Here is a 17,793-nt window from a genome sequence, read left to right as displayed (position 1 = left end):
ACAGCGGAGAAACAAAGACAGCCAAGCGGCAGGGCTGCCAACAGCCTCCTCGACATTTAATAAATGAAATTCCATGGCTGGGGGTCCACCGGGGGTGAACGGGAGGCCACCGCTCGTGGACTGAGCGCCCGGCACCGGCTGCCTGGCCACTCCTTCCGTCTCACTCCCCCCGCCCCTTACCCCGTTCCCACTGGGGCCACCAAAGCCCATGGATTCTTTGGTTAGAGAGCAGCTCGGGGCGTCAGGTAGTACTCCTCCCTACATAGCAGCTAGGTATCGTTGCTTGCAAAAGCCCCACCAGCTGAGCGGCTGGCTGTCTGGGGAGGGGAGGCCTGCAAGATTTTTTTAAGGTGCAATTATAAATAAAGCCCATGGATCGCGATTTCAAACAAACTTGTCGATCCGGGCCGCAGCAAAAGGCGATGGAGGCAGCTTTGCATGTATTTCGGGTGGTGTGACTCATGAGAATTACTTGTCTCCCCTAGGGAAGGAGCCTGCCCACCCACAAGTCACTGCCGCTCTGGCACCGCTGGGATAAATCGACCAACTTGAGCACCCCTGCCAAAGGACTGCCCCCATCTGTTACCGAGCAGGAGTCTCTGACTTCGATAACCCCTCCTCAATAGTCACCACTGACCTGGCCCCCAGGTCTGACCCTGGGGACCTCTGCCCTCTCCCCACAAGCAGAGTGCCCGGGCCTTTTGCTGCTGCAGGGATTGGGGGTTGGGTGCACGCGCGGCACACGTGTATGGGGGAGCATGCTCAGTGCGGGGGCTGTGCTCATGTGAGGCCTCCAACTAGGCTCCCTGCCCCCCAGCCCACCCACGTCCCTCACCTGCCTTGCCTTTGCCTGCCTCTTCGTGTGAAGTCCAGGAAGAAAGGCTGTCACCTGAAACGGCCCCTCTGTGTTATATGCACCCTTTCTGGACGCACACACCTCTGGTGGCCCAGAAACACCGTGTGTATAAGACGGATGACAAGTGGATTTGAGTGCACACAGGCACAGTGGTCACTCCTTGGGAGGTCTTTAAAAACCGCCCAGATTCCTCTCTGGATGGAAGCATGCATGGAAAGAGAGATATATTTTTAGTCCAGAGGCAGGGGAATACACTGCCTGACCTTTCTAGCACCTGGGCGTCCATATTGTTGGCAATGAGCGTATTCAGCAAGAGTGTGACACACACACACACACACACCTGGACACACAGATGTGGACACCTACAGGACCGGGACGCACACCTCACCCCAACCAGAGATAAAAGGGTACCCCAAGGCACAGCCCCTTTGACCTGGAGCGGGACTTGGGCCTCCAAGTCCTTCCTGCCTAATCCCCGCCCTCGCCGTCCCTGGGCCCAGCGTCCCCCGGGCCACCCCACGCGGAAAGTGAAGGGGAGGGGGCTGTGAGGGTGACTCACATTGCCTCCGGGCCAGGCGAGCGCCGCAGCGGAGGCCAGGACCGCAGGCCCCGCTGCCCGCCGGGGCCGGGCATTAGCCGCGGCCCCTTTAAGCGCCCCCGCCCCCTCCCGCCCGCGCCCGGGCTTCCTTTCTCCAGGGGGCGCGGCCGGGAGCGCGCGGCGGGGCGGGGGTGCGGCCCCTCCCCTGGTGGGCAGGGCCTGCGCCGCTTCCTGCAGGAGCGGCCCGGAGCCGCGCAGGGGGCGGAGAGAGGAGTCGCGAGCGGCGGCGGGGCGGCGCGGGGCGGTGCGGGGCGGAGGGCGCCCGAGGGCGAGCGGGCAGGCGGGCACGGCGGGTTCCGGGCCAGCCCCGGGGCGGACGGTTGGCCGGGCGCGCGGAGCCTCGCCGGGGCCTCGCCGGAGCCGGGCCGGGCAGCAGGGGCCGCCGCCGCCGCCCGGGCCCGCCGCCCGCGCCCCCCACGCTGGCCCAGAGGGCTTCGGCCGCGTCGCCGCTGAGGATGTCCCGAAAGGGGCCGCGAACGGAGGTGTGTGCGGACTGCAGCGCCCCGGGTAAGCGCGGCGGGGCCGGGGGCGGGACCGCACAGCCAGGCCGCCGCCGGGCGGGCGCCGGGGCCTGGCGAGAGCGCCGTGCGGGGCCGGAGGGCTGGGCTGGGCTGGGCTGGGCGGAGCGGGGGGCTGCGGCCTCCAGGCTCGGCCCCCGCCCGGGCCACTGCGGAGCCGCGTCCTTGGCGGGAGGGCTGTCCTGGGGGGCTCATGCTCCCTGGAGGCCGTGGACGAGCGAGGAAGGACGTTCCCGGCGCCGCCTCCCGCCCCTCGGTCTGAGGGAGGCGGGCAGCTGGCTGCCCCTCCACCTCCATCTCTATCCGACGGAAGCGCCAGCCTGGGGTGGCAGGAGGGCAGTGGCGGAGGCCGGCAGGGCTTGGGAGGTGGGGGCGAGTGTGGTTTTGTGTCATCTCAGTGCCACCCCCGCGTCTTGCACCTGCTGCTCGCGTGGTCGGCACGCCTGCCGGGGTGGTGGAGGGCAAGGAGCAGAGGGCCGGGCAGATGCGCCAGAGGGGCCTGGATACCGTCTCCTCAGGAGCAGATGAGCGGTGGCTACTCTCAGGACTCCCTGCCGCGGGTTCCTAAGGCTAGCGCTTTTTTGCGGGGCCTGGCGTTCAGGGCCAGTTCAGACCCGGGTGTCTTATCGGGAGGCATCCCCAGGCCTGCTGGTGGTGACTGGGAACAGCTCGGCTGGACCCTGCTGTTCCTATTCACCGGTAAGGGCCGCTTGGGAAAGTGAGCTTGGCATCAAGCTATCCTGGGCCCCGGCCCCTCCCTGTCCCCTAGCCCAGTCTGGCGAGAAATGGGTGGGAGGCAGTGCCTAGATTCCCCGCATCCTGGTGGCTTCCTGGCCTGCCTCCTGGCTGTATTTACATGGTGGTTCCCTTCTTTTTCCTAACAGAGTCAGGACTGGGCTGGAGTGAAACCCCCCAGGCCTGCTGAGGAAGTCAGGGGTGATGATCCAAGAGTCTGCTCCCTTCTGATGGGGGAGGACAGCCAGTGACTGGGCTCTGCAGCTGGCCTGGGAAGGAAGCTCTAGCCCCCATCCATTCTTTCTTTAGAAAAGGAGCTATCTCCCTAGTAGGCCCCTGGGCAGGCTTCGGAGGTCTGTGAACTCTAGCGGGGCTGTGGGCATTATTAAGAGTGAGAGTATGGGGTGCTGGTTTGTGGGTCCATAACTTTCAGCCACCCCTTGAGCAAGCCCAGGACCCCACAGGTTGAGCCTCACAGATGCTCTGGTGGTTCTGGGGGTGGTGCCAAACTAGACTGTTTGGGAACTGTGACCCAGCAGGGCTTGGGCACAAGATACTCTCCTCCTTGGGGCTTTTGGTTTAGAGGGCCCTGGGGTTGAGGGTCCATACCCCTAAGAAACTATGACTCCCTTCCCCCAGCTGCAGGCAGGTCTGGGGATGGCAGGGCTGAGGGCACACCTTGCCTTATAAATGTCTGCCCACTGTTCCGCACCTCCATGGGGTGAGCATGGCATGCATGTGGAGGAGAGGCTTAGCAGGCACCCTGTTGGGGAAGCCTGGGGCATAGTGTTGCCTTTGTTCCCAGGTTACTCTGTAACCCCAAAAAGACTTTCCTCACTGTGGGGGCCTCAGTTTCCTCAATTAGGAGGCAAAGAAGTTGGAGTAGAAATGGTTTCTGGGGGGGGCTGTGATCTGATTCTGGGGTGGAGGGGTGATGGGCAGCACCAGCAAGGCAGCAAGGCAGTTGTCCTTTCTCTGTTGCATTGAATGTCATCCAAAGCCTCTGGATGCCCAGTGGGCTCAGGGAGGAATGGTGGGCATCAGATGTGTTGGATTGCCCAGCTCCTACTCCCAGGTCCTCATCCGTCAGAGGAATTTGTGCCCCAGATGACTCTCTTCCCCTGATACACAATAGAGGTCAGGAAGGTGGTGAGAAGGTGAGGATGGTGGGGTGGGGAGGATATGGACAGTCTTACACATCAGCCCCCCTAGCACTCAGCGAAGTGTCCAGCACATGGCAGGCACTCCCTGAGTGTCTGGCTTCTTGTCAGGACCCTGGCTGGCTGCTTGGGACTATCCCACACCTGGACCCTAGGATGCTGGCCCTGGCATGCAGCGGCGTGTTTGGTCTGGGTCCTGTGGCATCTCAGGCAGAGAGGCATGAGGGTGCCCAGCAGTCTGGAGTCCAGATCCAGTGCCAGCCCCGTGGTGTATCGCTCCACCCCAGGGTCACAGCCTTCTTTTATTGTGATAGGAGCCCTGCAGTCCCAGCCGCAGGAGTGGGGCCAGGGACTTTTTGTGTTTGGTTAATTTGGGGAGTCATGGAGGTCAGAGGTGAGATGCAGCCTGCCCCCAGAGAGCCCCATCCTCCCTCTGCTCCCGGGCCTGGGCACACGGGACAAGTGCGAGTGTGTTGATAGGCAACTGGACATGGCGTGGCTGCTCTGGCAGCTTGTGCCATCTCGTCAGGCACCATGTGCATTCCTGCCTGCCTGGTGAGTCCAAGAGAGGAAGGGGGCAGGGAGCCCTGGAGAATGCGCATTTTCCCCTTTCCTTTGCCTTGGCCCACCTTGCCACATGGTCTCAGTCAAGCGCTTCTCCTCACCCCATGAGTTTCTATCTCAGCCTTTTCCACTTTGGCAGCCCTGGGGGTGAGAGTGAAGGCCTCAAGATGCCTGTCCTATAGACATCTCTGGTGAGCAAGGCTGGGGACATGTTACAGGACAAGCTGCAGGCTGATTTGTCTCTTCATAGTGTAGATTGCAGAGTGGTACAAATGTTGGGCTCCTCTTCCTGCCTTATTGAGGTAGAACTTGTATGTGTCTGTGCCCGCACCTGAGTGTTCACACTGATGGGCTTTTACATGTGTGTATACCTGTGTAGCTACTACTCCGATCATGTTATAGAATAGGGGTATCCAATCTTTTTGCTTCCCTGGGCCACACTGGAAGAAGAATTTTCTTGGGCCACACCTAAAATACGCTAACACTAATGATACCTGATGAGCTAAAACAAGCAAAAAATAAAAATAAAATAAAATTGCACAAAAGTCTCATAATGTTTTGAGAAAGTTTATGAATTTGTGTTGGGTCACATTCAAAGCTGCCGTGGGCCGCATATGGCCTGCAGGTTGGATAAGCTTGTTATAGAACATTTCCATCACCTTAGGGAGCTTCCAAGTGCCCCCTCTCAGTCTGTGCACCCAGAGGTAACCACCATTCTGACTCTACCCCAAGGACTACTCTTGCTTGCCGTCATGATGTGGGCTTTTCCCTTAGTCTAGTGGGGATCTGCCCCTTAGCTCAGGGGCGGGAGGCCTGAAGCTGCCCTGTATGTGCAAACCTACTGGCCGTGGAGGCCACTGATGGCTTCAGGTGGTGGCAGGAATTCACCATAGTAGAGGCCTCCCTGGGGTTGGCACTGGTTAATGTGATCCCAGGATCACGCCTGCTACCTCGCCAGACATACAGACCCATACCCTGCTAGTGAAGCCAGAAGCCCAGGGGGAGGGCTGACAAGTTCCCTTATAGTTCCTGTCCTTTCCGTCCCAGGTTTGGTCCAAGGAGCCTCTTGAGGCAAGGATCCCTTCACCTTAAACTACAATCTGGGTAGACCCAAGGGCACTTGCACAGAGGGAGGAGAGAGAATGGTTAGGGTGGGCATCGCATCTGTGTCATCCAGAAATGAGATGACACCAGTGTCAGCTGCCCAGACCAGGACAGTGTCCTTTGCCTACCATTCCTCTCAGGTCACCTGGAGGAGAGGCAGAACCCCTCCCCCAGGCTGGGGGAAAGTGCGAGGCAAACCCTTGGACCACATTCCTGCACCCTGGTCTTGGTTGCTGCCATATTCAGGGTCACTCACCACATCTGGTCTGCCCATGGCTTGGGGCTCTGGAGCGCCTGGCTGTGGATATCTAGTCAACCTTCCCCACCTGGCTTCTCCGGTAGGACCGTAGACCTCGGGTCAGTCCATTTATGATCCTGCCCTGGGCGGCTCCCCACTTACAGGAAACCCCACCAAGAGGAATTTGGGCTGCATCATTTCCGGCTTCCTGCCTGGGCTGCCAGAGGTGACTGGCTGGCTGGCAGCCCCCTGACCCAGTGGTGTTTGGAGTGGGGAGAGGGAGCTCTCCACGCCTGGGGTGCCTCACTATTTGGGTAAAGCCAGCACAGAAGTGCATGCTAGGACTCCCCCTCTTGGCGAAGAAGGCTGATCCCTTCCTCCTGAGCCCTGGAATCAGCCCCCTAGGAAGGTGTTGGCAGTCACCTTGGGCATCCCTCTGTTGCCCTGATTGGGAGGGGTTCCCTTAAAAAGCCTAAACCCAAAGACAGACCTCTCTCCTTTACTTCCTGTTTCCATGCCTCAGCGGGGGCCACTTGCTGTGGGCAGAGCCTAGGCTGGACCCCTGACTCAGAGTCTCCTCAATTTTCCTGGGAACTTTGGTGGAAGTCCTCAGAGGGGAAGGGCCTGAGAATTGCCTTCTAGTTGGGGGAGATTCTTATCCCCCTAAGGCTGTCCCTCCCCTGGTGGGGGCATTTCTGAACACCCTGAGCGCTACAGGGCAAGGCAGAGAGCCAGTCCCCCACCCCCACCCCAGGACAGGGTTTCCTGAGACAGGGCGGGGGCCGCTGGGCAGAGCAAAGTGTCCTGGGAGAGAGGCGCCCTGCCCCCACTCTCAGGCGGCACACAATGCCTGCTTTCTCCCCCGTGACCTTTCCGCAGCCTGAGTCGTATGCAGCTGTCTCCTCCCCATCTCCCAAGGGGCCTAGGATGGGTGGCATCTCCTCCGCCCGTGAGAAGGACCCCGAAATTTCCACCCAGTCTTGGCCCCACTTCTTCTTTCCAAAGTTCACTTTTCCCTAAAGAGTGGAGAGCAGGCTATAGAGGCAGAGGGATAGCAGCAAGTATAGACATGGCATGGTCTCAGGCATCAAAGTGCCACATCCTGTCAATTCTACTCATTAGCCTTGTGACCTTGAACAAGCCCTTTAACCTCTCCGAGCCACTGTTTCTTCATCGCAGAGGTAGCATGTCCTACCTTGCCTGACAGTTGCAAGCAGCATCATACATAATGTACCCAGCTGGTACCCAGTGGGTGCCCAGTCAAGCCCAGCTCCTTTGCTCTGTCCATCTTCCTTAAGAGGGCTCCAGCTCACACCCTCAGTGATGGTGGCAGGAGGCTCCAGCATGAAAGGACCTCACCTGCTGGCAGGAGGCCAGAGGCAGGACCCGTGGATGGGTGTGATCTGTCAGGCATGTTTCAACAGCATCTGGCACGCAGCAGCATCTGGGTTGCATCCCCTTGGGGATCCCTGCCTCCCTTCGGGATGGGCTAGGGCAGACGCCTTGTTTCCTGGGAAAAGGCTGAGAGACTGGCAGCAGTGGCTGCGGGGCAGGAACCTGTGCTTGCTGAATGGACTCTGGGGACTGCATGTCCCAGAGGGGTAAGGATGTAGGAAATGGCATGGCTCTGTCAGCCCTCAGCTGTGAGCTCTTGTGGAGATCCCTCACTGGTAACCTGACTGTAGTGATGGTCCCAGCTCCTAGGCTGTTGGGGACTGAGTGAGTGAATGTGTGGAGAGTACTAGGCTTGGCACGGGCCAGAGCGGTCAGTGCTCAGAAGGTCTGGCCTATCATCCGGCTCTGGCTGACCCTTGCCCTCACTCTGGCAGATCCTGGCTGGGCATCCATCAGCAGGGGTGTGCTGGTGTGCGACGAGTGCTGCAGCGTGCACCGGAGCCTGGGACGCCACATCTCCATTGTCAAGCACCTTCGCCACAGCGCCTGGCCTCCCACGCTGCTGCAGGTACAGGGCTCGGTCAGGTGGTTCTTCCTTCCCCACAGGCAGAGCGTGCTGAACATGAGGGCATTTACCCCTCACCCACACACACCCCCGTCTGGAATCTGCAGCTTCCAAGGGGCAGCTGGGGCAGAGCCTAATCCTGACCCTTTCCTCCCGTCTACTCACTTCATGCAGAAGAGTAGCTCACACCCCCACTCTGCCGCTTATCAACGTGGTCATGTAGCATTGAGCAAGTCGCTTCACCTCTCTGAGCCTTGGCACACTCACCATGCGACCTGAAGTGCTACATGGGATCTGTGTCTTTGGGCAGCTGGACTAGATGGAGGTGTGGTGGTGTGGGCACACCGTAGGCCCCCTTGGTACTGTTTCCAGCTACGCCAGCCACAGCAGGCGCTCAGGAGGTGTTTCCCCCAGTGCCCAGCACGCAATGGGCACTCTCTCATTTGGCATCTCTTCCCCGCAGATGGTGCACACGCTTGCCAGCAACGGGGCCAACTCCATCTGGGAGCACTCCCTGCTGGACCCCGCACAAGTGCAGAGCGGCCGGCGTAAAGCCAACCCCCAAGACAAAGTCCAGTGAGTGGGGCTGGAGGGGTGGTGGGCAGAGACTGCACAGTCTGGGACAGGGCCCTGGGAGGTGGCAAAGTGACCACCCTCTCCCAGCATGCCCCCCATTCCTCCTGTGTGCCCCATGCAGCCCCATCAAGTCAGAGTTCATCAGGGCCAAGTACCAGATGCTGGCGTTTGTGCACAAGCTTCCCTGCCGGGACGATGATGGGGTCACCGCCAAAGACCTCAGCAAGGTTTGAGGGGCCCTACAACAGATGGGTGGCCCCCTCTTCTTCCCACCCTTGACTCTCTGAAGGCCTCTCCTTTGTCCCCACTGAGGCCTGGGCCCCAAAGGCCGCAAGGTCAGGTGGTAACAGTAGGCAGGATGGAAAGAGCAGATTGCTAGGTCAAGCCATGTGCGGCTGAGGCTCCTCAGCAACCAAGTGGACACAGAAGGCTAGAAGCCCACAACTGCCACTCAGAAGCTGGGAAAACCTGGGGGTAGTTGCTTAGCCTCTCACAGCCTCCGTTTCATCATCTGTAAAATGGGAAAGAAATAACAGCATCTACTTCATGAACATTATCTTAAGCAGGGCACACAGCACACGTGGTAGATGGTGACTGACAGCAGCTTTTATTGATTGGCATTAACCCCTAGTGGGGAGCCTCTGTCCTTCTCACATAGCCTGGTTTGGGCAGGCCTCCTTGGAGCTGCTAGGCGTCCCAGGGGCAGCCAGGGTGCAGCTTGCGGGTGGAGAGGTGCGCCTCACGCAATGTGTATTCATTGCACGCTCTGCTCCTCGTAGCAACTGCACTCAAGCGTGCGGACAGGCAACCTGGAGACATGTCTGCGCCTGCTATCCCTGGGTGCCCAGGCCAACTTCTTCCACCCAGAGAAGGGCACAACACCTCTGCACGTGGCTGCCAAGGCAGGGCAGATACTGCAGGCCGAGCTGCTTGTAGTGTATGGGGCTGACCCTGGCTCCCCTGATGTTAATGGCCGCACACCCATTGACTATGCCAGGTGAGGGTCAGCTGAAGGGTGCAGCGTGGGTGGGTGGGGGTGTGGGTGAGGGCTGCTGCTGCAGGGCTGAGCCATACCCCCTCCCCACAGGCAGGCGGGGCACCATGAGCTGGCGGAAAGGCTGGTTGAGTGCCAATATGAGCTCACTGACCGGCTGGCCTTCTACCTCTGTGGACGCAAGCCGGGTGAGCAGAGCTTGGAGCGGGCCTCGCTGGGCTGGGCAGGTGGGACCTGGACACACCCAGCAGCAGGTGCCATGGTGACAGAGCGACTGGGGAGCAATGTTGCTAGGCAACTGGCTCCTGTGAAATTGCTGCAGGCTCTGGGCCACAGCGTCGTTGGGGCTAGGGAGTGGGGGTGGGTATCCTGCATCCTCCCGTGAGCTCCCAGCACTCTTGGGGGTGGCCTGCCCTCCCGCCTTTCCCCTGACACTTCTGGGTGCCAGCCCTGCTCATAGCAGTGAGGTGGGCTTCCAGCTGCTGATGCCACCCAGCTCTAGTGAGTGACTTGGCATTTTTATTTTTGTTCAGATCACAAGAATGGGCATTACATCATCCCACAGATGGCTGACAGGTGAGTGCCCACCTGATGCCCCTTTCCAGAGGCTGTTGGATGCCATGTGGGCAGCTGACCCCCAGAGCTCCCAGCCCAGGCTTCAGGGGCCTAGGACCCTGCTCCCCACCCCCCAGAGACTAGAGGCACAGCTTATCCTCAGTCCCTAATGCTGGGCCCCAGGGCAGGTAAAAAAATGTTAGCTCCGTATGTGGCCAGCATAGCCTGAGCCCTGTGACTGTCAAGTACATGGAGGGCTTGGGTGTAAGAAGCTACCTGTGGGCCGGGCGCGGTGGCTCACGCCTGTAATCCCAGCACTTTGGGAGGCCGAGGCGGGCGGATCACCTGAGGTCGGGAGTTCTAGACCAACCTGGCCAACATGGAGAAACCCTGTCTCTACTAAAAACATAAAATTAGCCAGGTGTGGTGGCGCATGCCTGTAATCCCAGCTACTCGGGAGGCTGAGGCAAGAGAATCACTCGAACCCAGGAGGCGGAGGTTGCAGTGAGCTGAGATCACGCCATTGCACTCCAGCCTGGGCAACAAGAGCAAAACTCCATCTCAAAAAAAAAAAAAGCTACCTTCGGCTGGGAGGGTGGGCCACTGGGTTCTGTCTCAGTGGCACTGACCCCACTGTCTTTAGAGAAGCCTCTGCTCCTCACTGAAAAGATGTGTGGGCTTCAGGGATGTGACTAACTTTGAGACTGCACGCTAGGCCTCGAGCATGCTCAGAAATTAGGCAGGTGCCCTGAGGCTGGTTGAATGAGGTGTTTCTGCCTCCGTCTGAGAGGCCCCAAGTGCCCAGGCAGTGTGGGACACCCCCTGCCACTCACCCAGCACATAAGATGGATGCTAGTGCCACCTGGTGGCCACCTCTGATGGCCACGTCCTCATGCCAGGCTGTGCCTTCTGGCCTGGATCTGGAGAGAGGAGGTGCTCTCCTCCCCAAGGGCCTGTGTGGGCAGATGGACATAGCCAAGCCTGGGCAACTCAGATCCTAAACCCAGACCTCCTGGAGACCCCAAGGCTCCTACTTCAGTGGTCTGATTCTACCTGGGCTGTGAGTGTGTGTGTGCGTGTTTACATGCATGTGTGTGTATGGTAAATATACCCACATGTGGGCTCCATTCAACAGCACATTAACTGAGCACCTTCCCGGAGCCAGCTACTGCTCTTGGCACTGGGAGCACAGAGGCACCTGAGACACAATCCCTACCCTTGAGGAGCTCACAGTCTAGCTGGGGAGGCAGCCTAGGCAGGTGATTCTAGTCCCCTTGGGGGAGCGCAGCAAGAGAGGCAGAGGCATGGAAGGTAGAAATGCTGAATGGGAATGGAGGCAGCCCCTGGGGCTGGAGCACAGCATGGGAGGCAGGGAACCCTATGAGCAAGACTGGAATAGAGACAAGCAGGAGAATGAGCAGCCCCGAGAGCATCAGCAGGAGCAGTGACCATCCCAAGAGCAGAGAGTTCCAGGCATAGAAGTGTGAAGTCAGTTCTGCTGCTTACTAGCTGTGTGACTTGCAGGCTGCTTGACCTCTCTGAGCCTTGGTTACCTCTCCTGGAAATGGAGATGACAGTATCTGTTTTTCAGGGAGGAGAGGATTAGATAATGTATGCAAAATGTTTAGCTTTTGTTTTTTTTTAAGAGTTGGGGTCTTGCTCTGTTGCCCAGGTTGGAGTGCAGTGGCTCGATCATAGCTTACTGCAGCCTTTAACGATCCTCCTACCATAGCCTCTTGAGTAGATGGGACTACAGGCACATGCCACTATGCTTAGCTAATTTTTAAATTGCTTTTGTATCTGTGTTGCCCAGGCTGGTCTCCACCTCCTGGCCTCAAGTGAACTTCCCAGGTTGGCCTCCCAAAGGGCTAGGATTACAGGTGTGAGCCACTGCATCCGGCCCTAGGGTATTCTGATGAAGTATGGTTGGAGTGTGCCATATGCACCTGTTATTACTGCAGTGCTTTAAGGCAAGGGATAGTGCAGCCAGGTGTGTCCAGAAAATCACCCTGGCTGCTGGGTAGCACAGGATTGTAGGGACAAGACTAGGAGGAGGGAGATTAAGAAACTGTTGCAAAGCCCAGGCAGCAAGTGATTGAGGAACATGGGGAGCTTCACTAGGACTGGAGGGTGAAGGAGACTTCAGGTGACTGCCAGGTGGCTGACACTGGTGCTGGATGAACAGGTCACTGAGAGGAAGAGCAAGCCAGAGGAGGAGGGGTGGGGGACACGGTGAGACGAGTTGAGCTTTGTCCCTTCTGGGCCGGGTGTGCATGGAGATGGGTCTGGGCCTGACGTGTCCTGCTCCTGGGTAACTGCTGCCTCTGTCCTGTTCTTCCCTCTGCTGCCTTTCTCTGGACTTAGATCTCGGCAAAAGTGCATGTCTCAGAGGTATATGGTGCCTGCCAGGGCAGCAGGCCTGAAGGTGGGGTAGGGTGGGGAGGCATTTGGTGTGCAGCATCTGGGGTGCCATCTCCCTGGGATCCCTGCATGTTGGGGAGGTTGCTGGCATGGGCCTGGCCACCTCTCAGGTCTCTCCTCTCCTCCCAATTCTTGTCTCCCTCCGCCCTCAGCCTGGACCTATCCGAATTGGCCAAAGCTGCTAAGAAGAAGCTGCAGGCAGTAAGTCTGCTCCAACAGTGCCCTGACACTTGGAGCTGGCCCCTCTCTGGTTCCCCACCCTCTGCCCTTGCTTCCCCTGCCTCTGACTCAGTGAACTTTTCCAAGTCTTTGACCTGTCCCCTCACTCGCCTCAGCAGTCTGATCTCCCCACAAGGGGACGGACTGGTCCCTTCTCTCCCACCTTGGAGTTTGGAACATGATCCCTTCCCACTTTCCCGTTCTGAGACTGTAGGGGCTGGGCAGCACGAGGAAGGCCACCGGTTCCCCAAGGCTCACAACATGCTGTGGAGCTGGCCTTGGCACTGGGAGCCAATGCATCTGACAAAATCTGGGCCCCTCTTTTCCTCCAGCTCAGCAATCGGCTTTTTGAGGAACTCGCCATGGACGTGTATGATGAGGTGGATCGAAGAGAAAATGATGCAGGTGAGTCGGGGAGCGGGAGTGTCTGGCATGGAGGACCCGAGCGGCCCAGGCATGGGTCTCTGGTCCTTTACTGGGCTAAGAAGGGGTGCCTGGGGTTGGGGCTGCTCAGAGGCCTGCAGATGAGCCCCTGCTGGCTGTGAACCTGGCTGGGCAGCATCCCAGGCTGGGTAGAGTGCTGAGGGGGAGGTGGCTAGCCTGCTTCTCCCCCAGCTTCAGACTGGGGCTCCTCTCACTCTGGCAGCGGCCCACTTTGGCTGTCTCCCTGGTACTGCTCCGCCCCCCTGCATCACTCCTTCCTGGCCACAGCCGGATTCCAGCCCAAACTCTGGGTCTGGATGGGTGGGACCCGCCTTGTTCCATTTGTCTATCCCCAGCCGGCCATGCCCCGCCTTGCCCTGACCCAGCCTAGCTCTGCGTGCCTGAAGAGCACCCCTGTTCTGAACACCAGTGCTCAATGGGTGTGGGGGCAGCTAGGAAGGCTGGGCTCAGTGCTTCCCCACCCCCACCGTGGGGGCCTGGCCACCATGGCTGATCTGCTCCTGTCCCTCCCCTCCAGTGTGGCTGGCTACCCAAAACCACAGCACTCTGGTGACAGAGCGCAGTGCCGTGCCCTTCCTGCCTGTTAACCCGGAATACTCAGCCACGAGGAATCAGGTAAGGGGGCTGGGTTGGGGGCCTGGGGTGGTCTCCTTCATCCCTGCGGTCCCTCCTCATCCGGCAGTGGGCTGGGGCCTGAGCCAGCTCTCCAGCATTTGCCAGAGCCTCCCTCGGGGCCCAGCTGGCACTGGGATTTGGGAAGAGGCAGGAGGCCGTTCTTTTGAGCACTTGGTGAGCAGCTCCGGCAGGTGTTCCGGCCTCTGCTCAGGCACCCTACTGTATTATACCCTGCCCCGCGTGGCCTCAGCTGCTGACTGGCCAGGTGAAGCAAGGCTGGGATGCTTTAGCTGGGGTTAAATTAGATGGCAGGGCCATGCCCTGCTGCTTGGTCCCCACCCCTCTGCGTCAGTTATAAGGGGTCCCCTGAAGCCAGCCTGGCCCTTTCTGCCTTGCAGGGGCGACAAAAGCTGGCCCGTTTTAATGCCCGAGAGTTTGCCACCTTGATCATCGACATTCTCAGTGAGGCCAAGCGGAGACAGCAGGGCAAGAGCCTGAGCAGCCCCACAGGTGGGAGGGTTGTGGGGGGTGGTGCAGGCAGCGGGCGGGGCTCCAGGGGTCTTTCCTACATGGCTCTCTCTGCCAGTGGTGGCCTGAGAGACGGGTTGTGTGGTGGAGTGAGGCCTGAGTGACGCCCCTGTGTCCTCAGACAACCTTGAGCTGTCTCTGCGGAGCCAGAGTGACCTCGACGACCAGCACGACTATGACAGCGTGGCCTCTGACGAGGACACAGACCAGGAACCCTTGCGTAGCACCGGCGCCACTCGGAGCAACCGCGCCCGGGTCCGAGTCCCACCCTCCCTCCCACTCCCGTGTGCCCTGACCCAGGCCTTCACCGAGACCCAGCTCTTTCCTCTTGTAGCCCAGGGGCCTGAGGGACAGGCGGGCTGCTCCTAGCCTCAATAACTGCCCCCTGCGGGTGTTGGCCTCCCTGCCCCCGGGTGCTGACTGGCTTAGGTCTCTTTCTGCAGAGCATGGACTCCTCGGACTTGTCTGATGGGGCTGTGACACTGCAGGAGTACCTGGAGCTGAAGAAGGCCCTGGCTACATCGGAGGCAAAGGTGCAGCAGCTCATGAAGGTCAACAGTAGCCTGAGCGACGAGCTCCGGAGGCTGCAGCGAGAGGTGAGGGTGCAGCCTCTGTGGGAGGGGGAGCCCCAGGACTCCATGGGGGTTGACAGCACTTTGCACTCACAGATCCACAAGCTGCAGGCGGAGAACCTGCAGCTCCGGCAGCCTCCAGGGCCAGTGCCTACACCTCCACTCCCCAGTGAACGGGCAGAACACACACCCATGGCACCAGGCGGGAGCACACACCGCAGGGACCGCCAGGCCTTCTCCATGTATGAACCCGGCTCCGCCCTGAAACCCTTCGGGGGCCCCCCTGGGGACGAGCTTACTACACGGCTGCAGCCTTTCCACAGCACTGTGAGTCACCTGTGGGTCTCAAGGTGTGGGGAGATGGTTGGGGCTGCTGCAGGGTCCACCATGATGCTCACTGTGCTAACATCCCCAGGAGCTAGAGGACGACGCCATCTATTCAGTGCACGTCCCTGCTGGCCTTTACCGGGTAAGCCTGGGGAAGGCGTGTCCATCTTAGCCAGTAGGTTCTGAGCCCCAGGGGGTTCTGGGCTCTGTGCTGAATGCAGGGCCTAAGATGATTAGGCTGACCCGGTCCCTGCCACACTGCTGGTGAGCAGGGGGCAGTGGGGCACACTGACTCCATCCAGCACTGCCCTGGGTTTCAGATCCGGAAGGGGGTGTCTGCCTCAGCTGTGCCCTTCACTCCCTCCTCCCCGCTGCTGTCCTGCTCCCAGGAAGGAAGCCGCCACACGGTAATGTTTCCATACCCAGTGCCCACAGGCTGGCTGGGGGCCATGTGGGCTGGGGGTTGTGTGGGTCCAGGAGCACAGTGCTCACAGCCCCTTCCCTCCGCCCTCCAGAGCAAGCTTTCCCGCCACGGCAGCGGAGCCGACAGTGACTATGAGAACACACAAAGTGGGGACCCACTGCTGGGGTGAGGCTCCCTGGGTCTTCAGCCCAGCCTACTCATGTACCGAGGCGGGGAGGTTGAGAGGGTCCCCAGTGTGTCTGTGAGGACCGAGGCAGGCGGTTCCGAGGTTGGAACGTGTCTTTCTCTATATATATCTTTGTCTCTCTTTTCCGGACCTGGGCCTCAGGCTGGAAGGGAAGAGGTTTCTAGAGCTGGGCAAAGAGGAAGACTTCCACCCAGAGTTGGAAAGCCTGGATGGAGACCTAGATCCTGGGCTTCCCAGCACAGAGGATGTCATCTTGAAGACAGAGCAGGTCACCAAGAACATTCAGGAACTGTTGCGGGCAGCCCAGGAGTTCAAGCATGACAGGTACTGAGTGGAGGGGCGGGGGGGATGCCGTTCCTGTTGGTTTCTAGGGTGTTGCAGAGGGCATGAGGGGCCCTAGGTTCTGCTGTCCCTGGGAACCTCCCTTGAGAGCCCCCTGATTTATACCCTCCCTTCTCCCTGCAGCTTCGTGCCCTGCTCAGAGAAGATCCATTTGGCTGTGACCGAGATGGCCTCCCTCTTCCCAAAGGTACAGGGGCCAAAGAGAGGACCAGGAGTGGGAGGGCCTCGGGCTGGGGCAGGCGTGGAGAATCCCATCTGATTGCTACCCGGGTGGAGACACAGAGAAACTGGGCCCTGGTGGCAGCTGGCGGCTTAAAGTCCAAGGTCCAGCCTCACTTCTGCCCCCTCCAGAGGCCAGCCCTGGAGCCAGTGCGGAGCTCACTGCGGCTGCTGAACGCCAGCGCCTACCGGCTGCAGAGTGAGTGCCGGAAGACAGTGCCGCCAGAGCCTGGCGCCCCAGTGGACTTCCAGCTGCTGACTCAGCAGGTGATCCAGTGCGCCTACGACATCGCCAAGGCTGCCAAGCAGCTGGTCACCATCACCACCCGAGAGAAGAAGCAGTGACCTCTCTCCCCACACCCTCACCTGCACCCTAGGACCTCACTGGCCACAGGACCTGGGCCACTCCAGACATTAATCCCCACCCCAACAGAGCCACTGGCACAAGTGCCCTTAGTGCTGCCACTGTCCCTGGTAGCCAGGCGCCCTGGTGCCCACCCGTCAAGCCCCTAAGGATGGGGAGGTGGGGTGGCAGGAGCTTCTGTCCCCCACATTCCATGCACCTCCCCTCTGTATATAGCATCTCCCCACTCCTAGTGAGCAGGGGCCTGCAAGGCATCACTCCCAGCCCCTCGCCTTCGAGGGTACCCTCAGCAAAGGGGCGGGTGGGGACACTCCATGTGGGGCAGCTCTCCGTACATGCGCCCCACCCCCATGAGCCAGTTCAGCCCTATTGGGGGCTGAGCAGGGGCATCCCCTCCTTTGTACATAGTCTCCGTGGATGTCCCTGCCCTGTAGCTACCAGCCCCTTGCTGCTCTCCCTTTAATGCCAAACGGCCCCTGCCTAGGGCACAGGCCCCAACCTGTGTGCTGGGGGTCCCCAGCAGCAAACACTGGAAAGTCTTGTTTTTTCTTTTTCCCTTTCTTCTTCCCCACCCCTTAATTTTAACTTCGTGGTAACTGAGTGTCCCTGCGTGCCTGCGTGTTGAGTGTGCGGGCGGCAGTGCCGTTCCGGAGGCCTGGTCCATCTGGAGTTTTGAGGGGTGAGGGGACCAGAGCAGTGGGACCAGAGTGGGGTTCAGCTTCCCTTCCCCACCTGGAGCCAGGGACTGCCCGTGTAACCAGTTTTGGTCCTGCCCGCTGCCTCCCTGATCCCTCCCCACTCTCACCCCTTCTCTATGAACTTAAATCAAAAACCACTTCCCTCCATCTCCTCCCGCTCCTGTGTGGAGGGGGAATGTGTGCTGGCTAGGGTGGAGGACTGAGCACCTGAGCCTGGGGCTGGCTCCCCGGGGTGTCCGATTCAGCTGGTGGCTGTGGAGCTGAGTCCCCTCCCTGTAACCTCTACAAGGCCAGCACCCACCATCACTACCTGCACCTGCTGTGGTCCCACCCTCTGGAGGTCTGGGAACCTGGCTGGCAGCCTGGGAAGGCTGGAGAGGCAGACGGTGGGACCCACCAGCTCTCTCCCCATCCCGCTTCTTCCCTGGGGGGCCAGGCCCTACCTGTGTGGTGGTGGGTGGGCTGACTGTCAAGACGTGTCATGTACATTTGTATCAAAAATAAAGAAGTGACCATGAGCTGTTTCTTATGCTGAGAATGGAGGCTGGAGGGAGGTGGCAGATGTGAAAGGAAGG

At 59.7% G+C, this 17,793-nt stretch overlaps 1 protein-coding gene across 2 annotated transcripts; it reads left to right on the top strand.

Annotated features, from left to right (window-relative positions):
• Nucleotides 1–1,629: 1,629 nt before the first annotated feature.
• GIT1 (GIT ArfGAP 1) lies at nt 1,630–17,736 on the top strand. 2 transcript variants are annotated; one of them, XM_008010894.3, is made up of 21 exons: nt 1,630–1,961; nt 7,603–7,736; nt 8,197–8,309; nt 8,431–8,536; nt 9,089–9,306; nt 9,397–9,491; nt 9,837–9,879; nt 12,223–12,249; nt 12,432–12,480; nt 12,831–12,903; nt 13,460–13,557; nt 13,956–14,067; nt 14,207–14,340; nt 14,529–14,681; nt 14,754–14,984; nt 15,073–15,126; nt 15,305–15,391; nt 15,500–15,573; nt 15,737–15,919; nt 16,061–16,124; nt 16,289–17,736. In XM_008010894.3, exons 1-21 carry the CDS (start codon nt 1,910–1,912, stop codon nt 16,499–16,501), a joined length of 2,313 nt encoding a protein of 770 aa, XP_008009085.1. In that variant the 5' UTR covers nt 1,630–1,909; the 3' UTR covers nt 16,502–17,736. The 2 variants fall into 2 exon arrangements, with proteins under 2 accessions (XP_008009085.1, XP_008009084.1); XM_008010893.3 differs by lacking the exon at nt 12,223–12,249.
• Nucleotides 17,737–17,793: the final 57 nt, after the last annotated feature.

Source organism: Chlorocebus sabaeus, chromosome 16 (genome assembly GCF_047675955.1).
Source record: "Chlorocebus sabaeus isolate Y175 chromosome 16, mChlSab1.0.hap1, whole genome shotgun sequence".
NCBI lineage: Eukaryota > Metazoa > Chordata > Mammalia > Primates > Cercopithecidae > Chlorocebus > Chlorocebus sabaeus.
The sequence above is the reverse complement of the archived record's forward strand: the minus strand, read 5'-3'. Positions and strand labels throughout refer to the sequence as shown.

Coding starts and splice junctions, on each gene's coding strand:
- GIT1 (XM_008010894.3), top strand. CDS start 1,910: ATGTCCCGAAAGGGGCCGCGAACGGAGGTGTGTGCGGACTGCAGCGCC. Junction 8,310..8,430: donor AACCCCCAAGACAAAGTCCA/GTGAGTGGGGCT, acceptor TGCCCCATGCAG/CCCCATCAAGTCAGAGTTCA. Junction 12,904..13,459: donor TCGAAGAGAAAATGATGCAG/GTGAGTCGGGGA, acceptor CCTCCCCTCCAG/TGTGGCTGGCTACCCAAAAC.